At 42.0% G+C, this 21,339-nt stretch overlaps 1 protein-coding gene across 5 annotated transcripts in view; it reads right to left on the bottom strand.

Annotated features, from left to right (window-relative positions):
- arhgef1 (Rho guanine nucleotide exchange factor (GEF) 1) overlaps positions 1 to 21,339 on the bottom strand; it is a 36,567-nt gene that overhangs the window by 5,461 nt on the left and 9,767 nt on the right. For 3 of the 5 annotated variants that reach the window (XM_076109464.1, XM_076109460.1, XM_076109461.1), the window contains exons 2-25: positions 16,885 to 16,968; positions 16,669 to 16,782; positions 15,835 to 15,933; positions 13,996 to 14,038; positions 13,743 to 13,848; positions 12,759 to 12,899; positions 10,606 to 10,635; positions 9,647 to 9,758; positions 9,377 to 9,452; positions 9,122 to 9,151; positions 8,506 to 8,706; positions 7,871 to 8,012; positions 5,645 to 5,809; positions 4,211 to 4,401; positions 3,938 to 4,084; positions 3,515 to 3,597; positions 3,047 to 3,172; positions 2,770 to 2,884; positions 1,730 to 1,830; positions 1,485 to 1,559; positions 1,305 to 1,380; positions 489 to 656; positions 304 to 391; positions 104 to 205 (exon numbers count right to left, since the gene is read on the bottom strand). In XM_076109464.1, coding sequence (XP_075965579.1) covers positions 104 to 205; positions 304 to 391; positions 489 to 656; positions 1,305 to 1,380; positions 1,485 to 1,559; positions 1,730 to 1,830; positions 2,770 to 2,884; positions 3,047 to 3,172; positions 3,515 to 3,597; positions 3,938 to 4,084; positions 4,211 to 4,401; positions 5,645 to 5,809; positions 7,871 to 8,012; positions 8,506 to 8,706; positions 9,122 to 9,151; positions 9,377 to 9,452; positions 9,647 to 9,758; positions 10,606 to 10,635; positions 12,759 to 12,899; positions 13,743 to 13,848; positions 13,996 to 14,038; positions 15,835 to 15,933; positions 16,669 to 16,782; positions 16,885 to 16,935 — 2,582 coding nt within the window. In that variant the 5' untranslated portion in view covers positions 16,936 to 16,968. Of the gene's footprint in view, positions 1 to 103; positions 206 to 303; positions 392 to 488; positions 657 to 1,304; positions 1,381 to 1,484; positions 1,560 to 1,729; positions 1,831 to 2,769; positions 2,885 to 3,046; positions 3,173 to 3,514; positions 3,598 to 3,937; positions 4,085 to 4,210; positions 4,402 to 5,644; positions 5,810 to 7,870; positions 8,013 to 8,505; positions 8,707 to 9,121; positions 9,152 to 9,376; positions 9,453 to 9,646; positions 9,759 to 10,605; positions 10,636 to 12,758; positions 12,900 to 13,742; positions 13,849 to 13,995; positions 14,039 to 15,834; positions 15,934 to 16,668; positions 16,783 to 16,884; positions 16,972 to 21,339 lie in introns of all 5 variants that reach the window. The other 2 variants (XM_076109463.1, XM_076109462.1) reach the window with 2 other exon arrangements.

The raw sequence follows: 21,339 nt of genomic DNA, 5'->3' as shown, positions 1-21,339 counted from the left end.
TGGGTGAACTCTGGCAGCCGATGAATACGGCTTGCTCTTTCAACAGACGAGTAAAACACACACACACACACACACACACACACACACACACTCTGACACATACGTGGTGGGACTGAAGGGAGCTCCTCCAGGAGGCAGCGTCAACTTCATGGATCCTCCACTCTTCTTCAGATCATCCACTGCTGACTTTATCACCTCGGTCCAGCTGTAAAACACACACAAATCAGATTGCAATTCATCCTATGATTTATCCTCTGAAACAAACATGATTAATCTGTGTATTTCTCTCTCTCCAACACTTACAGTTTCCTCTCTCCAAGAGACTGAGCCACTAGTTCATAGATCTGAGCGCCGCTGTCCCAGGTAAAAATGACATAGAAGGCCTTCCGATCTGACAGAAAAAAACAGAAATTGGAAGGTCGAATGAAATTGATCTCACAATGGAAGTGACCGCGTGTGAAACTAATGTGGTGTTTTGTGCATCTAACCTGTGGCCACCTCTCGTAGGAAGACAGATTTCAGCTTGATGATGGGGCTCAGCATCTGCTTGCCCTCCTGCACGGCGATGTTGCTCTTGCTCTGGCATTTGAGGACCATCTTGTCGTCCTGCTTCTGTAGGAGCACCAGCAGGTCCCCAAGCAACACACACTGCACCTCTGAGAGACGGGGAGGAGAAGGAGCAGGACGGTGAAGTGGGAAAGACAGCAAAGGACAGGTAGGATAGGGACGTTCTCTGCTGTCCGACTTCTCAATTACTCCTAGTTATTCAGCTTCATTACTTTAGATTGTTTTTAGTTTTGTGATTAACAATAGTTTTTCTTTCTTCTCCTATCTATTGTGTGTGTGTAACTGTCACCCGGCTGCATGTAATTGCCCAGACAGATCTAAAGGAATGAAATTGAACGGAATTGAATTAAGGTTTGAAGGTAGTGAAATTAACTGAATATAAAAAAGGAAGTGAAGGGGCCAATAGCATGTCAAAAGAAATCCCCTACACCACAGCTGGGCTTCCTTTCATCTACAAATTTTGAAAAGGGGAAATGAAAATAGAAATATCTGATAATAATTTTCTCAATATCCCAAAATACACCACAGTGGGTCTTTTGGAAACATAAATGGCTAATCTAAGTGAATTTGATCAATTACATATAATAAATATTAGCATGAGCCCGATACATTTTTTTAATTTGAATGAATTCAGAATTGTTTTTAAATGTCTGTGAAATGTTCTCGTTTCTGCAGCAGAACGCTGATAATCCCAGGCAGTTTGCATGGATGCACTGCACACACAAGCAGATATTTACCGATTGCCTTCTCCTTTGTGACTCTCCAGGTCACAGGGCCTTCATAAAGCATCTTCTTCTGAGTCAGGTCGATGCTCTAGAATTGACAGCGGGAGAATAACATGCAAGAAAAATGTCAAAGAACTAAAATCTGTAAAGTTCAACAGTGTGTGCAACAAAACTTTGTTGAAAGAACCTTACCTTATATTCTGTATAAAGGTCATTACTAGGTTTGAGCCCTGATGTGTCCAGCCTACGCTGGTAGTCCTTCAGAGTCTGGGAACAGAGAGAAAGGTTAGCGGGTCAGACAGGATCAGACAGCACAGAAGTAGACGTAGTCTAACAAGCAGAGACCTTCAGAGGTCTCAAAATGAATTTACTAGACTCCAATTGGTGCTCAATCACGGCATAACTGTGCGTTGAGTGATGGATTGTAAGTTTCTCACCAATAGGTTCTCCATATCTTTGACCTCCTCATTGACATGGTTGAGAATCTTTCTGCAGCTCTCTGCGCTCTGCTGGATCCTCTCCTTCTCTGTCGGGTCCTCTGGGGAGAGACAGAAAACACAGAGTTGAGGAAAATGCAGTTTTCACAGCAGAGCCCAAACAAAAGCCATAAATCACAAGCGTACACAAAAATCTGGGACGGACAGTTTCGATTGTTGAAATGTTTTGCTGGCTCATTCATCCTGTGTCCTGATACAGATTGGCACATGTAGTTTTAAGCATTAGCATAATACACTTCTGCAATCTGTCCAAATAAGATTTACATTTACACAAACAGATTATCATATGGCTGTCATAAAAAATACAATCCGAAGTATCTGCTTGCAAAATATACATAAACACCAGACATGGAGTCATTAGTGTGTAATTATCTATTCATTTTTTTGTCTTTTTAAGAAACCAGAATACATAGAAAATATAGGACAAATATCATCATTTATACCATGAATCAATGGAACAACAACGTTTATACTGTGTTTGATATCCCTTTAATATTTGTGAATGTAGTAGACGATTGTGGGCAATGTTGTAAATTGATGAGCAGAATTTAAGGACCAGTGCAAAACCGACTTCTGTTAATTTTATGATGATGATTTTTGCATCACTGTAATGAAGTGGCTTGATTGGTCAAGTATTCAATTTGCTAAAATATATTAACAATTTACCAATAGAACCCCCCCCCCCCCCCCCAAAAAATAGATATAAAATAGATAAAATGTAATATAGGATTTTGTCAATCCCTTTTCACATTTTAATAAATAGCATAATTAACTCCCCTGTCATCAGTAAAAACATATGGTCTCATAAATATGTCTACACCAGGCATAGGACACACACACACACACACACACACACACACACACACACACACACACACACACACACACACACACACACACACACACACACACACACACACACACACACACACACACACACACACACACACACACACACACACACACACACACACACACACCTGTGCTCTTTGCAATATTCTCCAGCAGCAACGGGTATTTGGTCAGTCTCTGCATCTCTATGGGAATGATGTCCTTGAGCTGCAGCCTGCGGCATTGGGGCTTACTCTCCGCCTCCTGGGATTAAAACGATTGAGTCAGAATGAATATATAGGACCAGTTACGTGACCTATTGAATTAACAATGTATCTGTGGGTGCATCAACGTGTGTCTTTCCATTAAATCTTTAAGATTCAGTTTGTCCGTGTATGTGTGTGTGTGTGTGTTATGTGTGTATACCAGTATGAAGGAGTTGAAGCGTGGCTCTTTCTTCTGCCTGCTCTTGATCTGGTCCAAGGCCCAAGACTGGTGACTGCAGAACCGGGCCGTCAATTTCTGGAACCACTCCCCCTCTGTACCTCCAAACTGGAACACAGATAATGAATGACACAGTGTCTTGATAACCAGAAGTAAAGAATGAGAGGAATAAAGAGATGGGTAGATGGAGAAAGAGATGGGAAAAGGCACAGAGTAAAGCCTGGCAACTAATATAACTGTGCAGCAGTTAGAGCTAAATATTTTACTATCATAGATAAAAAACTTACAGCATTTGTTAAACCAACAAAATCCTATTAATCAGAGCTACTGCCAAGTTATGTTGAAATGAATTGTCAGCACATATCCATTGGGAGTTTTCCCCAAAGCAACACACATACTGAGAGAAAGTAGAGACAGAATAATACAAAGAGAAATTTTACGATGACTCACTCGGTTGAGCACTGTGGTGCTGATAGATTTGACTATGAAGTTGTCATCGAAACGCAGCTTCTTCAGGTTCTCGTAGAAGTTATCTGCATTCAAAGCCAGAGCCAAACAAATAAATAATGCACTTTCAAAATACTATGCTCAACTCTCCTTCACAAAACAGTCAATAAACATTGTTTTTTGTGAGTGATGAAATAGATTTTGATTTCTAAATTATTCTCGACTGTGGACCCAGTTTCATCCTGTTAAAGTAGACGGATTTTACATGCAGTTACCTTTACCACTGGCAACAAATACACACAACAAGCAGCTTCACACCCGGAATACAAATTGAGATTCACTGCATAATGGCTTGCTTGTTGTGTGGAAGGAGAGCACTAGCTTCAAAGTTCCTGCGTCTGACTCTGGGAGGATGCAAAGACTCACAGTGCATTTCAATGATCTCATCCAGGTTGGGAAAGATGGTGGACAACTCAGTGGAGGTCAGGAGCTCTTCTCTCTCCAAAGGCTTGGAGAAGATCATCTGAAGGACACTGAGCATCCGCACATGGGCATGCTCAGTTGCAAACAATTCTAAGAGGAAAGAGGGAGTAGACATGGAATGAGTAAATGATAGTAAAAACATTTTCAAAAAGGGCTCCCCAACACTGCAACCTTCTTTTATCTGCTCATCTGTTGCTTCATCTCTCATCTCCTCACCGTTGATAACCCCCTGCCTCTCGGTCTCCTTCTTGCTGAGACTGGACAGGCCTTCAGGGGGTGCCAGCTTCCTCCAGTTGGGTGGGTCCGACTCAAACTCCAGGAAGCGTGGCTCCATCTCCTCCAAGTGTGGAGAGGGGCTGGTTGGGGAGTGGCCGGGCCCCTCAGGAAGTAAAACTGGTCCATCAAAGCTGAGAAAGGACAGAAGTAGGATAATCATTAAGTTAGACCTGTAACTACTAAACAACGTGATTCAAGTATGACCCAGGTGGCTATCAAGTGATGTGACGCACACTCTAGTGGCACTAGTGGAGGTCGTTGGCTGAGGAACAACAGCAGCTGGTTGCATTTCTAAATGCACACCAGGGATGTCTGTCAGGATATTAAGTATCTGGCAGATAAGCTATCTATCATTGTCCTGTTGTGATTCCTGTTGTATGGTGAGATTATAATGCAAAATCAGCCAACTGACTAGCTATTCATATCTTACACTGAAAAATGACAGGTGAACTGAAGCTTTTCAACTACAACCTTAAGTGCTTCAGAGTAAAACTATGATTTAAACGGGAAGTTACAAAAGCCATGCTGGTTTTCTGTTGCACAGTTACAATCACATGATGCACTTATTATTATTATTATTATGTAACTGTAAATAATGAACTTAAATCCACACTAAAATTGTAAGTGTTTATTTTTGCTCCTTCTTCTAGCCTTGTTAATAAACAATTCTCAGGCTTTATGTGCACAAAGTCACACTCCACTGGATCTCCATGATAGCAGCAGCTAAGCAATCCTTACAATAAGTCATTGTAAGGATTGCTCAAGGAAAACCACAGAGAAATCTATTGAATTTGAATAAACTTGACCTCTTGTTGGCTTACTCGGCATCATTCATTGTTTCAAGACGTTCCCTCCGAGTCCTGACAAAGTACAACTGACCGTGTTGTGGATTTACAGTCGATTAACAGCAAGTCAACTCACCCCTAATAAATGGCCTGCACCTAACACTTACCCAATGGTCAACATTGACATAACTCAATAATCATTCCCTGAAAGAGCTAAATGTCTGACCTTTCACTGAGAATGAGAGCGCTGCTCGACTGTTACTCACACAGCGCGGGTCAACAGATCCGTCTGACAGTGAATAATGAGTCAGTAAACCTGTCAGTCAATTGATTCATTTAGGCGAAGGACATGTGCCGTTTAAAAATAATTAAGTTTAAATATCCTTTCAAGGTGATCTACCCAATAGCTCGGACGGAGCCAAGTGGGTTTGATCCATCAATATTCTCATTATTACCCAATTATTTCGTTGAACTGCTTTGTGATTATTACACTCATCCTGTTTAATCTGTCAGTGTTTGACAGCCTGTCTGTCTCTGCTGTGCACCTCTCCAACCAGAGAGGCATTAAGAGGGGGTTTGTCCATCTTACGGATGGAAGTGGTGGGGGGTGAGCGGTGCAGGTGTTGTTGTCATGGCAGAAGGCGGCTGGAGGTCCACATCACTACGGGAGCGAGACTGTTTGGCCCGGGAAGAGCCGCGGCGCCGAGAGGGGTGCCGGTCCACGCGGGCACTCTCACTACGCGCCACTTTCCTACTGTAGGGAGGGAAGGTCGGAGAGGATGAGGGAGGGATGAGGAAAAGATAGGGACGGAATAGAGGGAAGGATGAATTGGAATAGAAAAAAGAAGGCGGGAACAAATGACAGAGAGGACAGACGGAGAAGAAAAAAAGGAAAAGAGGCCACAGAAAGGACAAGGAGAAAACGAGAACAAAAGGATGGAAGGAGGAAACAAAGAGATACCAAACAGCAATGAAAAGAACACCAAAAGGGAAGGACAGCAGAGGAGAAAGTAATGTGCAGTCAGTGTGCACAGACATTTGTGTTAATTATGAGGGTAAAGAGGAGGATTCATGATTTAAAGGTACAGCAGTAGATGATTTACACAAAAAAAAGAGTGATTCAAAAAGGGAGAAATAAATGACATCAACAAGAAGAGAGAAAATGAGTCACAAGTGAATATGCATGACATATGACATGCATATACTGGATGGACAAGAAAATATAGAGTATGCTTCATATACTGTAGACATAGTAGGACTTGAATACCAACACGTTCTACATTTCCTTATGAGTTACTGGGAGCCAATGAACAACAGTATGTTAATGACGTACCCATGCATTGCTTCTACATCATGTCTGTACCAGGAGTTTTCAGTTAGGCAACTTTACTGGTCATTTATGTCAACAGTTCTCCAAATCCACACAACGTACATTCACATCAACTCTAAATAATCCAACTGATCTCAACAATCAAGCTTATTCCAATTCCTTCGCGCGCAGGTCCATGATACTTAGCCATGTGGTGTGTTTGTGTATCAGGACTGCAGGGCTCAATGTGAGGTGTGTATGCATGCAAGTGTTGTTTGTTCAGTCTGTACGTGTGTGTGTGTGTGCTGTGTGGTCAGTAAAAGGGCTGAAGCATGTCCATGACTCTGTCAAGGCGCTGACACCCACCTTGTCTTCTGTCTGTAAAAACACGGACACCAAATTGTTACACACCCGCCTTTATACAACTATTAGCCACAGTAGCAACCGTAACATGCAAACGCACACCCCAACATGATGTCCTAAACTAGTTACCGCTGTCGGAGTAGCATGCCAAATAAGATGCTAAAGCCCCCTGGCACAACATGTAACCGCACACACTGTGGAGACAAGCAAGACAAAGGACGGGCCCTGGCCACAATAGATGCAGACACCTTGAAAAGCACACGGGGCGAGCAATAAATACTATATCATGAAACGTATTGTCCACTTTTGACTATTAACTAAATACCAGCAGTGTTAAGATGAACTACTTTGTGTAAAATGTTGGTGTAGACTAAGGAGCCAGTCTTCACATTTCTTTTTAAGCTTTAGACAAACTTTAGACAAAATAACACCATTTCTATAGGTTAGCTAAAAGGTCAAACCTGTTTACTGGCTAGAAAGTTGCAGCATAGAAATCTATAATAAGTGCCACGTAACCGTAACAATTACAAATGTCTCAGTCAAGAAGAAATCTCCAGTGTATTAACCGACAAGTAACCGAATCTTATGAAAACAGGAGTCAGAACTGCACAAACAATGCCTATATGCAACAAAACAGCAATGAAGCTCTGTCGTAAACATTAGGAGATGCACAACAGGACGCACACAGAAGAACACAAAAGGGACAGAATGATATTAGGAAGAACGCACACATGCCATTGTGAGAAACAAACAGGAGAGAGGGTATGAGGGAGAGGGAAGGCAAAGGGCTGGAAGGGAGGATTGGGTCCGAGTTCACCTGGTGAGGGTCCTTCTCAAATCTGAAGGCTCTGTTAGCTAGCGAGCAACAGGCAGCATGACAAAAGCTTGCACACGACAGGGACAGACTGCTGGGGGAGTTTTACCACGCTCCCTCAGCCGGAGCACTTCAGACATGTGTGGCCTCCCCCTTCCCCCCTGGTCATCAGATACATACAGTCTGTACACCTCCCATACAGCCTAATAACAATCTGATTACATTCTCTAATCCTGTGTTTTCTTATACTCGCTTATTGAGTCACTACACTGCAGTTATAATCCCCCCCGATGCTACTGATTTTTTTACAACATCTCCGTTTTCCTCACCTATCTTTCTCCACATTTTCCTCTGTGGGAGGGTCCATGGGTGAGGAGGGCTCCCCGACGGTCAGCCCTCCTCCCAGGCTGACGGGGGACACATCACCCCCGTCTGACAGGGTCGGTGGCTCTAAGCGATTGCTTGAGAGGCCTGGAAGATTAGAAGGTGAGAGGAAAAACAACGAGGGTTTATGAGTAGCAATTCTTCTTCTGTCAAAAGGTAATTAATTGGTGCTTTTATCAAGTAAATTAACAAATGTATAACTCATCAAAATGATGTATTATTATATAGTATAAGATATCTATTTTACACAAGAAAACAAATTCTCCTTTTTCAAATGCTGATACCAAACAATCGCGAAATACAGTTATATGTATACATGTTTATACAAGTTAAGCTAAGATGGTGAGCATGGTGAACATTAAACCTGCAAGAAATAACAACATGTTAGCATTCTCATTGTGAGCACGGTAGCATGCTGATGTTAGCATTTAGCTCAAAGCACCATTGTGCCTATACACAGCCTCACAGAGTCCTTTGGGGGGCTGCAGGCCTGTTTTATTCATCAAATTATCAACTGGTTATAAAGTCAAGATTTACTCCAGACACCATACAACACGTTCTAGTTGATGAGCCGGCTTACTATCGGGGTGTGAAGACTCTGGGCTGTTGGTGGTGCCGATGTTGTTGCCTGAGCCATCGGTGACCTCTAACCCAGGCACGGAGGTGGAGCTTCCGCCGGAACAAGACTTTCTGCTGTTGAGGAAAGGGGCTGCAGGTTCGGTCAAGGAGCCTCTGCCGGGAGCTAGACCCTTCCGCTCCGGAATGACTTTCTCTTTTTCCGCTGAAGATGGGGAGGAGAGCGACAAGTTTAACGGAGCTGAACTTTAGACAAAGCAGATGCAGAAAAAACAAGACCCAAAACCAGTGAAAAGGGGACTTTGTGAGACAGACAAACACATGGGATGAGTATGGTGCAATCAGGGACTCTGTAGTAAATGAGAGGGTTAATTTGGTGCAAGAGAACACCCACAACTCTGCAGACGAGATAAGGGTGAGGTTTTCTGGTGATTACAAAATATACAGTACAACCAATTCTTCCAACAACCACCCTGAAACATGAATCAGCTACACAATGCCCCACCCACATCCCCTCCCAGTTTGATTTGGGACATGCAGACATGCTTATGGGTTGATTAGTAGGGATGTGACCATTCTACAGATAAAAGAGGGGTTTTGGAACTCTGGACGTCTAGTACCTTCAGCCTCCGTTTTAGGTTTGGCGTCAGCTGTAACAGGAAAGAAGGGCAGGACAACATGTTCTCATATCCAGACCATTCACGGACATCAATAATTAAAGATACTACATGCATTTCTTTTGAATGTCACTATAAAATGTATGTAATGTGTATACTTATAGATTGTAAATACTCTCAAATATCATTCACAGACAGAAATAAAATACTTGATACAAAAAAACAACACAATAGGACTCGCAAAAAGCAGATACATACTGTTGCCTGCAATCCAGCTCGGGATGCCAGGAAACCCCCCTCTGGGCTTGGTCTTTGTGGATTCTTCCTTCTTATTCTGGAAAGACAACACAGGTAGGGAGCAAGAAAGAAGTCAAATCTGAGGGCTACAGAAACACAAATTAATCCCCACAATGGTTTTAAGAAGACAATGCAGTACATTTATTTGCCTGTCTTATTGCAGACGGATAACATCCCTGTCTACTTAGGGAAACCAAATAAAATAAATCAGCAGAGTTGATGGTAGCTTACCTTTACCAGCTGTCTCCTGAAGAAGCCTCCTCTGGACTTCTTACTGTCAACTGTCCTGGTTTTAACCCCAAGGTGCTTCATGAAGAAGGCCACCGCTGAGAAGATGGATTGACTAGGGGAGAAGTTAGAGAAAGGTAATTATTAGTAATATCTAATATGTTTTGTATTTTTTGTTAATACTTGTTTGTAAATGTTCTATTTTTCTAATTTGAATATGATTTGAATGATTTAAAATCATGATATTCATGGGATTGTTTTAGATGCATCTGTATATCTCACATTAAAGGCTGTAATAAAGGACATTTGCATAGTCTCAGGACAGTGCACATGAGGGAAGAGCGGGAGGATGAAAATGGGGATGGGCAGATGCAGGGAGGTGGAAGAGGGAGGTGGAGAGTTGAGGATGTCAAGAGGGAGGAGGAGGAGGAGTTGAAAAGAACGGAGAGGAGAGAAAATCTGACACAAAAGGAGGGGTTGAAAGAAATTTGAGGAGTTGATAGAAAAAAAGCCTAAGGGAGGAGCCTCTGGGGATGTTCACTTCATAAAAGCACAAGTATTTCAAGTTTTACAGAGCATGCTGTCCGAATACACTGACAAAAAACTTTAATCACAATGGACCGGAAAAGTTACAACAAACTAAGAAGTGCATGACAGGGTTTAGTAATTTAATGTGAGAGAAACACATTAATTAGGAAGTAGAAACGCATCAGGGTCTTTTTAGAAGATATTGTTATGGAGTGCAGTGACAATTTTTGAAACAAAGTACAAACATATTTAAGTGCAGAAAGGACATTTTGAACAGAAAACATATATGGTGCACTTGAGCCAGTATGCAAACATCTTTTGGTTTGACCACACCCAGGCTTGGAAAAAGCATTCAGATATCAAATCAGCTCCATGTGCAAATACACACAACACTCGTGCAAATATTACTTAACTTTAAAAAAAAAAAAACTCACCATTTTTCCTCGTCTGAGACAATTGAAGGTCTGAAAGAAAATAGATATATGTGATGTCATGATTGTAAAGGGACAAAAGCAAAAACAGACGCCCTCAACTTGCAGCATCAAGCTCACCTCTTCCTTTTAAGTAGCATTTTTCCTTTCTCTTGCTCGACTGATTACAGAGTGTGTTTTGGGCCGGTGGAAGCGACTAAGCTTTTCCTGATCCAACGCAAAGCTGATTGTTGTGTTATTTTGTTCGGAGCAGAAGCTATTGAACATATTCTAAAATGTGCTTAAAGAAAGGGGGGAAAAAAACTAAACTTAAAAAAAAATCAAAAAAGGAAAAGATGCATCAAAAGCTGCACCTCTGTCTGCTCTAAGAATTTAAAAATCAACCTGCACCTCTTGAAGTTCTGCAAAATAATTCTATTGTCACCTGACTGTCTAACCCTAACCCTATTCTGGTTTGTCTCTCTCCGGTCAGCTGTCTGCAAAGTGAATCCAACCTCAGAAATGATCCAGCACAGCGGAAATGTCTATTTAACCCGTTTTTTTTGTCTGATGCAACACGCAGGCAAGACTTAAGGAATTGGATACTCATGTTTTGTTTTGAACATAAAGAGTGGGAGGGCTTTCCTAGGGATTTCCCTGCATAATCCAATCAAATGCTCTGGCTGCCTCATTCTCATCCCCAGAAAGACCAATACAAAAACAGCTGGGGCGAGGTCACTTTGTTGTGGTCCAATGAGGGGGAATTGAATTGGGGTCGGCGGGTGCAAGAGTGTGGGAGAAGTGTGAGGGTAATAGAGAGATGATTGTCGGAGAGGAATGAATAGAGTGAAACTGAATGAATCGTTTGTGCAATGGAGACAGAGATCCAACTGTGTGATAGTAACTGAGTGAGTCAAAAGCTGAATTATCACGTCTTTGATACAGACTGCTTTGCAGACTTTCCGTGTCTTCTCCACTGACAGTGTGGTTATTTCCACAGGACGAGTGAAGCTCATGCACAGTGCATCTTCCTTCGCTTATGTTGTTCTTTTTTCTCTCTGTTCTGACAAGATGAAGTGAGACAGTATTCTGCCCTCTCGCTGGCCTCCTCTCCCTCTCCGTCTGACTCGCTTCTTGTAGAGGATAACACATTGTAGTTGGCCACGGGGTCAAGGATAGATTAACTTTCCCCCAGAACTCTTGCTTTCTTTCTTCATCCGTGTCCAGGTTCAGGAGCTATCCAGCATCGATAACCCTCTGGCCTTTTGTCTCCCCTTCCTTCTTCCGCTGTGTAACCCCCCCCCACCACCACCACCGCCCCTCCCTCCAGTTGGCGAAACGCCATGGGAGAGCCTTCCTGCCAGCGTGGCACTGCTGACTCCATCTTTTCCTCTTCATTTCCTTCTTGCTCTATTGTGCTCTCTTCCAATCACTGTTCCCTCTTGCTTGATTTTCTCTCCTGCTGGATTTGTCCGTGTGAGTGGCACTAGATTGGTTATCTATACGGCTAATATACTGTACAATACAACGTGTAGTGCCAACTTCAGAGGGAACACGTCCAAAAAGGCTGCTTTCCACCTTTTTGACAGACCAATCATCCCCTCAGCTGAATGGGTTGAGCAGCAGGGAAAAGAGAGACAATGCGAGATGTTGTTTTCTTGTGTGTGAGAATTGCATTTAGTTTTCTTGTCAGTCATCGTTCTAATTTCCCAGGTTTCCACGGTTCTTTATATGTGGTGGAAACGCAAACACTAATGCACAACAGGGATGTTTAGTTCCTGAGTTTTGCTCCTGGTTTTGGTTCCATAGTATCAGGAACTTTTGGGCCAAAAAAGGCTAGTTGTTGCTCTTCAATCTTGAGGGAGTCTCCTGGATAATATGACAATACTGTAGGCTTAAGTAATGCATATGTATTTTCAACTTACTTTCTAAGAAATCATGATTTTCTCTCAGTTTGGTGTGGGAAATTGCAGTAAATACTATGATACCACATGAGAGGCCAGTTGGAGGTGCAAATCAAATTCAAAACACTAAATCATTGCAAGTGAGAACAGAAACATTGACCCAGAATCCCAGGATATTGTCCTGGTGATTCAACTAGGTGAGTTTATCCAAAAAATAACTCCTTCCTCATTGCAATCCAGGGGTGTAAGAAGCAGTGGAGGAGAGAAACTCACTGTGTCTCAGACATCCTATCCAACAGGTTCTCAGCTACAGACTTCTCCTTCATCTCCATCGGGATGCGGTCGGTGGGATAGTGGTTATCCACGTCAAGCAGCTCAGCCTCGTTGGCTGTCATACCCATCATCCTCTTCTGCCTGTGGATGAGACAGCAAAAGGAGGCAAGAGTTTGAACAAGATTCATATTGAAAACAAAGGCTTAGCACACTGTACTGATGAACGTTGTCCTAATTCTGTGAGCAGATACATAATGTAGATGAATTGGGCTGATCAGTGCATTATCATGCCTGAAATATGGATTTTCATCAACAGTTCCAAGAGAAAAGAGACCGTAATTCATAAAAGACTCTAATTCTCATTATCCTCTCCATGATTTCCATATTTGCATATTCCAAATGCAATGCTATTTGGCGACTCACTTTGAAATCTCACATTAGGCCATTTGCTTGTACATCTAAATCCAAGGCAGACAATTTAAAAGTGAATTTGTTCAGGTTAAATACTAACCTAAGCATAAGCTTAGGGCTGGGCAATAACTCAATATGATAATTAATCGTCTTTCAATGGAATCAAATCATGATGAAATCATATATTGAGACATTGTGATGCACAATTACGTTGTCTAAATAACAAGAACCTATTAGCTCAACTCTCTCCGAAAACTTGAACTGATACTTTTGCTTATATTTCTGTAATTTCACTTAGAACCTTTTGAATTTGGTACTACAATTTTTAATTAAGTGAGAAAATATAGTACTTTTCTATTTGTCATGTACTTAATTCACACAGGAGTAAAGACAAATAGGCTTTACCACGTGTTTCTTTCACATAGACTATTCATTTGGTGAATTACCACCAAATGATCGTGATATATATATATATATATATATATATATATATATATATATATATATATATATATATATATAGCTAAGACTCGACCTGACTTGATGAGTATTGTTAAGAATGGGGATTCTCACTTGAAATCTTCAAGCTGTTTGGCCACTTCAGCAGCCTGCAGGCTCTGAACCTCCTGAGCGTAACGCCTTTGGGTGTCCTCGTGAAGCAGGTCTGTACGTGTTCGGTCTGAGGGACGGGGGACAAGAGAAGTGAGTGAACGAGAAGCGGTGATACAGAGAGGAAGACACAGAGCGGGGGGGCTGAGGTGTGTTTGTATGTGGCAAAGAATACATAATGACTTTTGATAAACACACCACAGGTAAAATAACTCACCCAATTCATAGGCTACATGAGAAGGAAGTGCCACTCTGAGAATCTATATCGTGGAGGGAAAGAAACAATAGGTACAGAGACAGAAAAAGGAATATTGTATTAGTTTTTATCATATAGTATATAAGATACAAAGTTGCTTTAATCCAGATTCAGTTTATTACACGTAACTAAAACTAATGCAGTCTAATACAACAGTCATGCAATGAATCCTACCTTCACGAAGGTTGATTTAACTGTGTGGTCATTTTGGAGGCTGTAGTTTACTGACAGCTGTTTCTATTATTTCGTCTCCCCCATTCAAATCAATGAGGGTAGGCTAAACATCAGAACACCTTTATAATGCAATACAGTTCAACCGCATCATAAACTACAGCCTCCAAAATAACCATAAAGTTGAATCAGCATCTCTCTTTACTTAATAAACTGGTTACTGAGTGTGTATGGATAACGGTTTCTCTAATGTGTTGACACGAGGCAAAACAGAGTGGTATCACTGTCAACTGATAAGAATCAAAAGAAAGTGTGAAGTTGCCACATATCGCCACAAGGGGTCATTTGAACATCAGAAATAAAACAACAACCAAGACAAAAAACACATATTCCAAATGACAGATATATAGCTCCGTCACTGACAAGAAAATGACCACATGGGCCAACTTCATGTCAATGGGTTTATAAAAGTTAAAGGTTAAGAGAGGATGATTCCTCCTAAAAGGGCTTTCCCACGATCCTGACAGGAAGCTGTAGGGTCGGACGAAAGACAGAAAGTGCAGCGCGAGCCAGCTGAGCTGACAGACATGATCAGTGCATGAGATCTGAGGAGGGAATATAACGGAGAAGTGACAGAGGCCAGGTGTGCAGGGAGGAGTAATGGATAGTGACAGACAGAAACTGAAGGGCGCTACACGGAGGCAGAGCAAACAGAGCCCACTCAGAGCCGCGCACTCGAAAACAAATCATGTGCACACAATGTCTCTCCTGAGTTCAACTTATAGACGGTGAATCAAATTCCTATTGATACAACACAATGAGAGAAGTATATAATATCTGTGTTGCAAAGGCTGCTGTGTTTATCTGAATAGATTTTTATATCATTTCGTTGCAAAAACTGAAAGAGCAAGAATTAGCGACTAACTGACACAACTCTCCAGAGCCGAGAATCACAGAAACATACGACATAAAGACAGAGAGCGACCGATGAGAGTCGAACAGAAAAATGTAATCCTTAAGTCTATCATTATAAGAAGTGTTTCAAACCGCAAAACTATGCAAACATGAATTTGTTTACTAAAGTAATATAGCGTCTGCACGACTGCTTAGTCCACACAAGGCAGCGGAGGTCTTCACACATCCAAAAAGTTGCACCCGACCTGAAAAAGAGCCTCGACTTTCCTCCTCCCTAAAACACATTTTCAAAAAACAAAAAAAACGCAGAAATGAAAGTCCGAACACACTTCAGAAAAAAAGGAATCAGATCTCTTGAGGTCATCTGTGCTTCCTTAAAGAAAAAGGGATCAATGCACATCTCTGGGTTGGATAACTTGCACGAGAATAAAATGCTGCATGTCATCAGTGTGGTGTAGCTCCCCCTCTGCCTTGGTGTTTACCAGCAAGCTCTTTGTTTTTGTTTGCACACATCACACACTACATTCTTTCATTCATTCCGGACTTTCCTGACTAACATAAATATTCGTATTTTACCTTAAGTTAACAACACGTCACATTTGTTTAAACTTCGTGACAATCAAGTCGCTTGTTATTTCAAGCCCATTCCCATCCACTTAAATCTGGCATTCAGGCAAACATCTGACAGGAGATGCAGTGCGGTGTGCTACTTACTGCACCCTTGTCCAAGAAGGTGTTGTAGAACTCCACAAATTGCTTCTTGGTCTCTTTGGCACTGAGGTTCTTGAAGAGGTCAGCATGGAGGTAAGACAGCTGAGAGGGGAGAGACGGACAGAAGATCAATGAGTGCTCACCAACTTTTAACAGCCTTTAACTTCCTGTATGCTGTTTTAATGCACTCAAAAGGTTTCTCCTCTTAAGTGCACAATTAACTGACTCCTATGATATACTGGCAAACCACAACATCTAAATACTCATTTCACTTCACCAAACACAAAGACTAATTGGGTATTTTTATCACAATGTCACTGTCAGCCATAATCATGCACCAACCTCAATCTCAATAAACACTATAATAACTGTCCTCTATAAACCCTTCTGATGTTCTGACACACTTCTATTCTCTGCAGTACATAAACCTCCATGAGGGAAAGAGGGTAACAAAGGGTGAGGGAGGGTGTGATGACTGTGGGAAGTACCTATTCTGTACTATAAAATAGGGAAAACACCTAAAAATGATCTTTAACGAAAGAAAGAAAAACTTCCATGTGGATCTGTGACCCGTTTCAAATATCGATTACCCATCAGGCTGGAGAGATCAGACGATATACTGACTTTATTTAATGTATCAGAAACCTTTCTGTCCACATAGATCAATAATATGGCTGCAACCACTGAGTAGTTTTTTTGTCAATTGATGTTTTTTTCCCAGAAATTGATTATGTAAAAAGTCAAAAACAATATAAAAAAATCTTCTACAACCTGAATTTGACTTATTTGATGATTTTGATAGACCGTGTGTCGCATTATGGGAGTTGTAGTTCTCACCAGAGGAGCCGGGTCAAACTGTAGAAGGACATGTTGTATGAAGACCAGCAGGTGGGTCGGCCGAGTCTTCAACAGGTCTATATTGTTGAAGTGTGTGCACTGGTCATCCACCACCTGAGAGAGAGAGAACGAGTGAAATATAAAAGACACATGAGGACAACGGAGTACGATAAAATATACACTCAGCTGTCTCGCTCCACTTTTTCATTGACTCACATCATTCAGATCATTCTCGAAGTCCTCATCCTCAGCCCCGATGATGCTCATGGCTGGGTTAGAGCACTGAGCCCCAAATACGCCCTGCTATTCAGAGAGAGAGAGAGGGGAAGAAAACAAAAACAATTAGCAAACATAATGTGCTGTACTTTGAACCGGTAGGCTTCCTCTTTGACGTCCTGAGCCCCCGCTGAGCAGAGCCAGACATAAAGACAGATTAAGGTTTGGGCACTGTGAACTTTCCCAGTGAAATATCACATCAAGCGGAAAGCAGGAAAACTTCCCAGCATCCAATCAAGCCGAGAGAGAGAGAGAGGGAGAGAGAGAGGAGGGCTGATGTGTCATCATGCGTATGGTCCTTGAAATAAGTAGGATGCCATTCACATTAGCCAAGGTAAAGCAAAATACAGGAGACTGACTAGCAGGAAACTCTGATACGGGGAACCACCGACAAAGCATGCAATATGTACAATATTTACTTTACAGTAAAGCTGATTCTCTCCTGAAATGAATTATGAGGCCAACAGGAATTGGATAATGAGAGATAATGAACTAATAATAAAGGGATAAAAACGCGTCTTTACTTTTTTTGGTGTTAGATTAAGATGGGAGATGTTGTGTGAAATGCTGAAGTCCTCCTCCCCCAGCCACACAAAAACATTTAGTTTAGATGTAGAAATAATAAGAGTGTTGAACGTGGATTGGAAAATAGCACTTTCGAGTTGAGCTTTCCCTGAAGTTTGGCTGAATATCGCGTCTGGAAATTGCTTTTCAGACCAGCGTCGGGTTCAGTAATACACTCAGAGGAGAACGCTCCTCTAGCTGCCAGGACGTCAACCCCGCAGCTCTTAAAATTTAACTAAACTATAATCTGAAATGAAAGGCTTATGCCAATCCTTGCCTTTAAAACCCATGAATGTGGAAAAAAAATAAAAAATACAACGGAACGGGTGACCAATTCCCCCCCCCCCCCCCACCTCTTACACCCCACACCACTTCCCCTGCACACATACACACCCAAAGACACACAAACAACACATAGCTCTTGTGTTCAGTCCTCTGAAGGCCACAGACCCAGCGTCTGCTACCAGGGAACACCCAAACACAAACACACATCAAAAAGCCAAGAACTACAGCGTACAGCATGCAACACTGTTCACTGCTAGGTGAGCACAGAAGGCAGCGTGTACGTACAGAGCTAAAGACGTGTGAGCATGAGTCACAGTAATGAACGGGGGGAAACAATCCAACATTCCCTGTCGGGGGAGAAAAAGCCTCGAGAAACTGTTAGTAATCCTAATAATAACATCAATTATTGTTGGTAAGTAGTTTTGTTTTGTTTAGTTATTTAATAAGTTAGGAATATTGTTCCTTAACTTCCAACACATCCAACTTCCATGTCGAAGGGGAGTCTTTTCTGTAAAATCTGAGAACAGACGGTGTCCTCTTTACTTCTTCAATCATTAACCAGTTTAACCAGTTTATTCAGCTCTTTATTCTATGATATTTTAAATGTTTTAACCCTGTGTTGTTTTATTTTTTGAGTCTATAAATGAAGTTTATTATTATCTATATATACGCCAGAACTTTAAAATGCGTCAGCTGTCGGGGAGATTTTGCCGTACCATTTATACGGTGATGGCTAAACATTTAATATTTCCGGTTGGGGAAATCTCTGAGCAGAACTGCTTTATGGATATTAAGATCGGATTCACGGGATTGTTGCATCAATGTGACAACATAAGTCTATTTGTGATTTGTCATTTACGATACTTTATCAAAAAGTATATATATTTTGATTGATATCAACGTGACAACATCAAATTACATAAAAAATAAGATTTTAGTCATATCACTTACCCTTTCTCTAATCTTTCTCCATTTCCCCCAATAAATAAATAATGTAAAAAGTAGAAAGAAATTCTAAATGAGTCCGATTGGATACACTGTATTAATATTTGTTTTCAGACTTACATTTTGAAACTGTGGTTGAGTCGACTGAAGGAGGTTTTTGTGTAATTACACATGTGAACAAGTGGTTCTGCAGGTCGTTTAAGTGTTATTAAGGAGGAACTGAAAAATCATTTAGCGGTTAGAGTTTATAAAAGGAAATGAGATTGTGTACACGACCGCGATTGGATTCAGGCTCTGAATACAGTGTTTGTGTTCAGTGGAAGGCAGCAGAGCTGACAAATGCTTTGAGGTCAAGGTGAGTTCTTGTAAAGAGTCCGAGAGAGCCAGAGAGAGAGAGAGAGAGAGAGAGAGCCAGAGAGAGAGAGAGAGAGAGAGAGAGCCAGAGAGAGAGAGAGAGCGAGCCCGAGAGAGCCAGAGAGAGAGAGAGAGATAGAGAGAATGAAACTCAGAGATAGACAAACAGAGAGAGAATGTGTTCATTCATGGTTGTATCCAGTGGGCTGCGGGTTGAGAAAGGCCAGTGTTGGAGCAACATGTGTAGGAGGGGTTAGCCAAACAGAGAGTCACAGGCCTGTCAGGGCCATGAGGGCACATCTGCATGGACACACACACACACACACACACACACACACACACACACACACACACACACACACACACACACACACACACACACACACACACACACACACACACACACACACACACACCGAGCTCCTTACCAAGATGACACCACCAAACACAAAGTCATTATATCAACATGACCAGAGCTGATGAGAGACTAATGCAAAAGCAGTATTGTGGAAAGATGAGAGGCTCTCACCTTAACGGCTCGGCTGAGAGCTATTTTGCTGCACAGCATACGTTCTTAATGACAGGTGCGTAGGAAGAGCAACTGTGTTAACTGAGAAGGAACCAGAAATCCTGCACAATGTCGGCCACTTGTATCCACTTGTTTCTACATTTTGGTCGGCATAGCTTCGTAAAGGCGGATTAATGTATCAGTCGGCACATTTACAGATTTCATCCTATGTTTTCTGAAAACATATGTAAAGCCCAAAGTCACAAATGTGCCAAAAAGGGCTTTACTATCTGCACAGCCTCTATCCGAAGACCTTCAATTCAGATAAGGACTCGTGAATTTTGAAGCTTTTACGCGTCTTAAAAAAGGCGGTTGCTAACAAAAACGTGTCCGGGTACAGAACGTCATTACTAGTCCACCTTTACAGCCTCGATGTGAATAATCAAATAATCTAATGTGATCTCACTCATGCGACTGTGGTGTAGTTAATAATGTGCACAACAGGGTTTTTTTTCTCACTTTTGGCGATTGCATTTACGCTTGTTCATTTGTGATGATTATCTTGTTCTTCAAAACATGTATATACCATAAACATGTTATTGCAGCGGAGCTTATTTTTCTGCTATGATCCAAAACTCCCCAAAAAATCCCATCGGCTCTTTGTCAAGTGAACCAGTGCGACGCTAACTTTCCGGGGTTGTCTTACAAAAAAACTGTCCTCCCTGCAGCGCTCCATTAGGTCGAGTGTGAAAAATCCCTTTCATAATATCAGAGCTCAAGCCGATGTTTGTCTTACCAACACTGAGACCCAGAATACTCAATGTACAATAATGTAAGAACAAGAAAGTCTCTAATGTTAGAGCTTGGACCCATCAAATGTGTGGCACTTTTTCTTGAAAAAATGACTCAAACGATGGATTATCAAAATTGTTGACGTTTTTTCAGACGGCTAACAGATGAATCGACTAATCGTTGCAGCTCTAAAAGTGTGAATGATTTCTGTTTCCATCTCAGTAAACTGTTAAACTTCAAATTAAGAAGCAAAAGCAGGACATGCTTGTAAAGCCATGAGGGAAGCTGACCCTGGTGTTGCACTATAGTGATCGCTGCATTTACAGGAGACGCTGAAGCCAATCCCTTGTTATCGTTACGTCTTCGCCGATATTTGAGTTACTGTCATACACGTTGGTACTCTTGAGAGATAACTTGCAGTAGCCAAGGGGGAAGCTTACTGCGGCTACTCAAGGGAAGTAGGGACGGTCAACCCTGCTCTGCGTTTAAAGAGCACGAGAGAGTATAGAGGGGCCGGCCGGAGTGGGAGCCTCCTCATGCCCGGCCGGAGCCAAGTGGTACATTCCAGCATATGGCACAGTTCAGACAACAGATGGAGACAGTCTGTGAGCTTCGGCGGTAACCGGACCCTCGATTAGTACGCGATAGCTGGCGCTTAAGCACCAAACTGCGAGGGGTCCTTCCTGGCTGCGGCTTAGTTAGAGAGAAAAGACCACGAGTGAACAGTATTTGAACAGAGCATCCCAGAGAGGTGCCCAGATCAGCTCCGGTGCTCCTGAGAGTCGGCAGCCCACCGATCGGCCCTACCCTCCCTCCCATTACATTCCAGTACTAACTAAGTGTCAGGTGGCATCAATCCAATGATAGCCATCAAGCGTGCGTGCCTTTGTGTGTGTGTGTGTGTGTGTGTGTGTTAAGACTGAGCACGTATGTGGGAGGGGGCCATT

This window comes from Anarhichas minor, unplaced genomic scaffold, assembly GCF_050575085.1.
Source record: "Anarhichas minor isolate MPS153535 unplaced genomic scaffold, ASM5057508v1 ptg000041l, whole genome shotgun sequence".
In the NCBI taxonomy this organism is placed as follows: Eukaryota; Metazoa; Chordata; class Actinopteri; order Perciformes; family Anarhichadidae; genus Anarhichas; species Anarhichas minor.
This window is presented reverse-complemented; position numbering and strand designations above follow the sequence as displayed.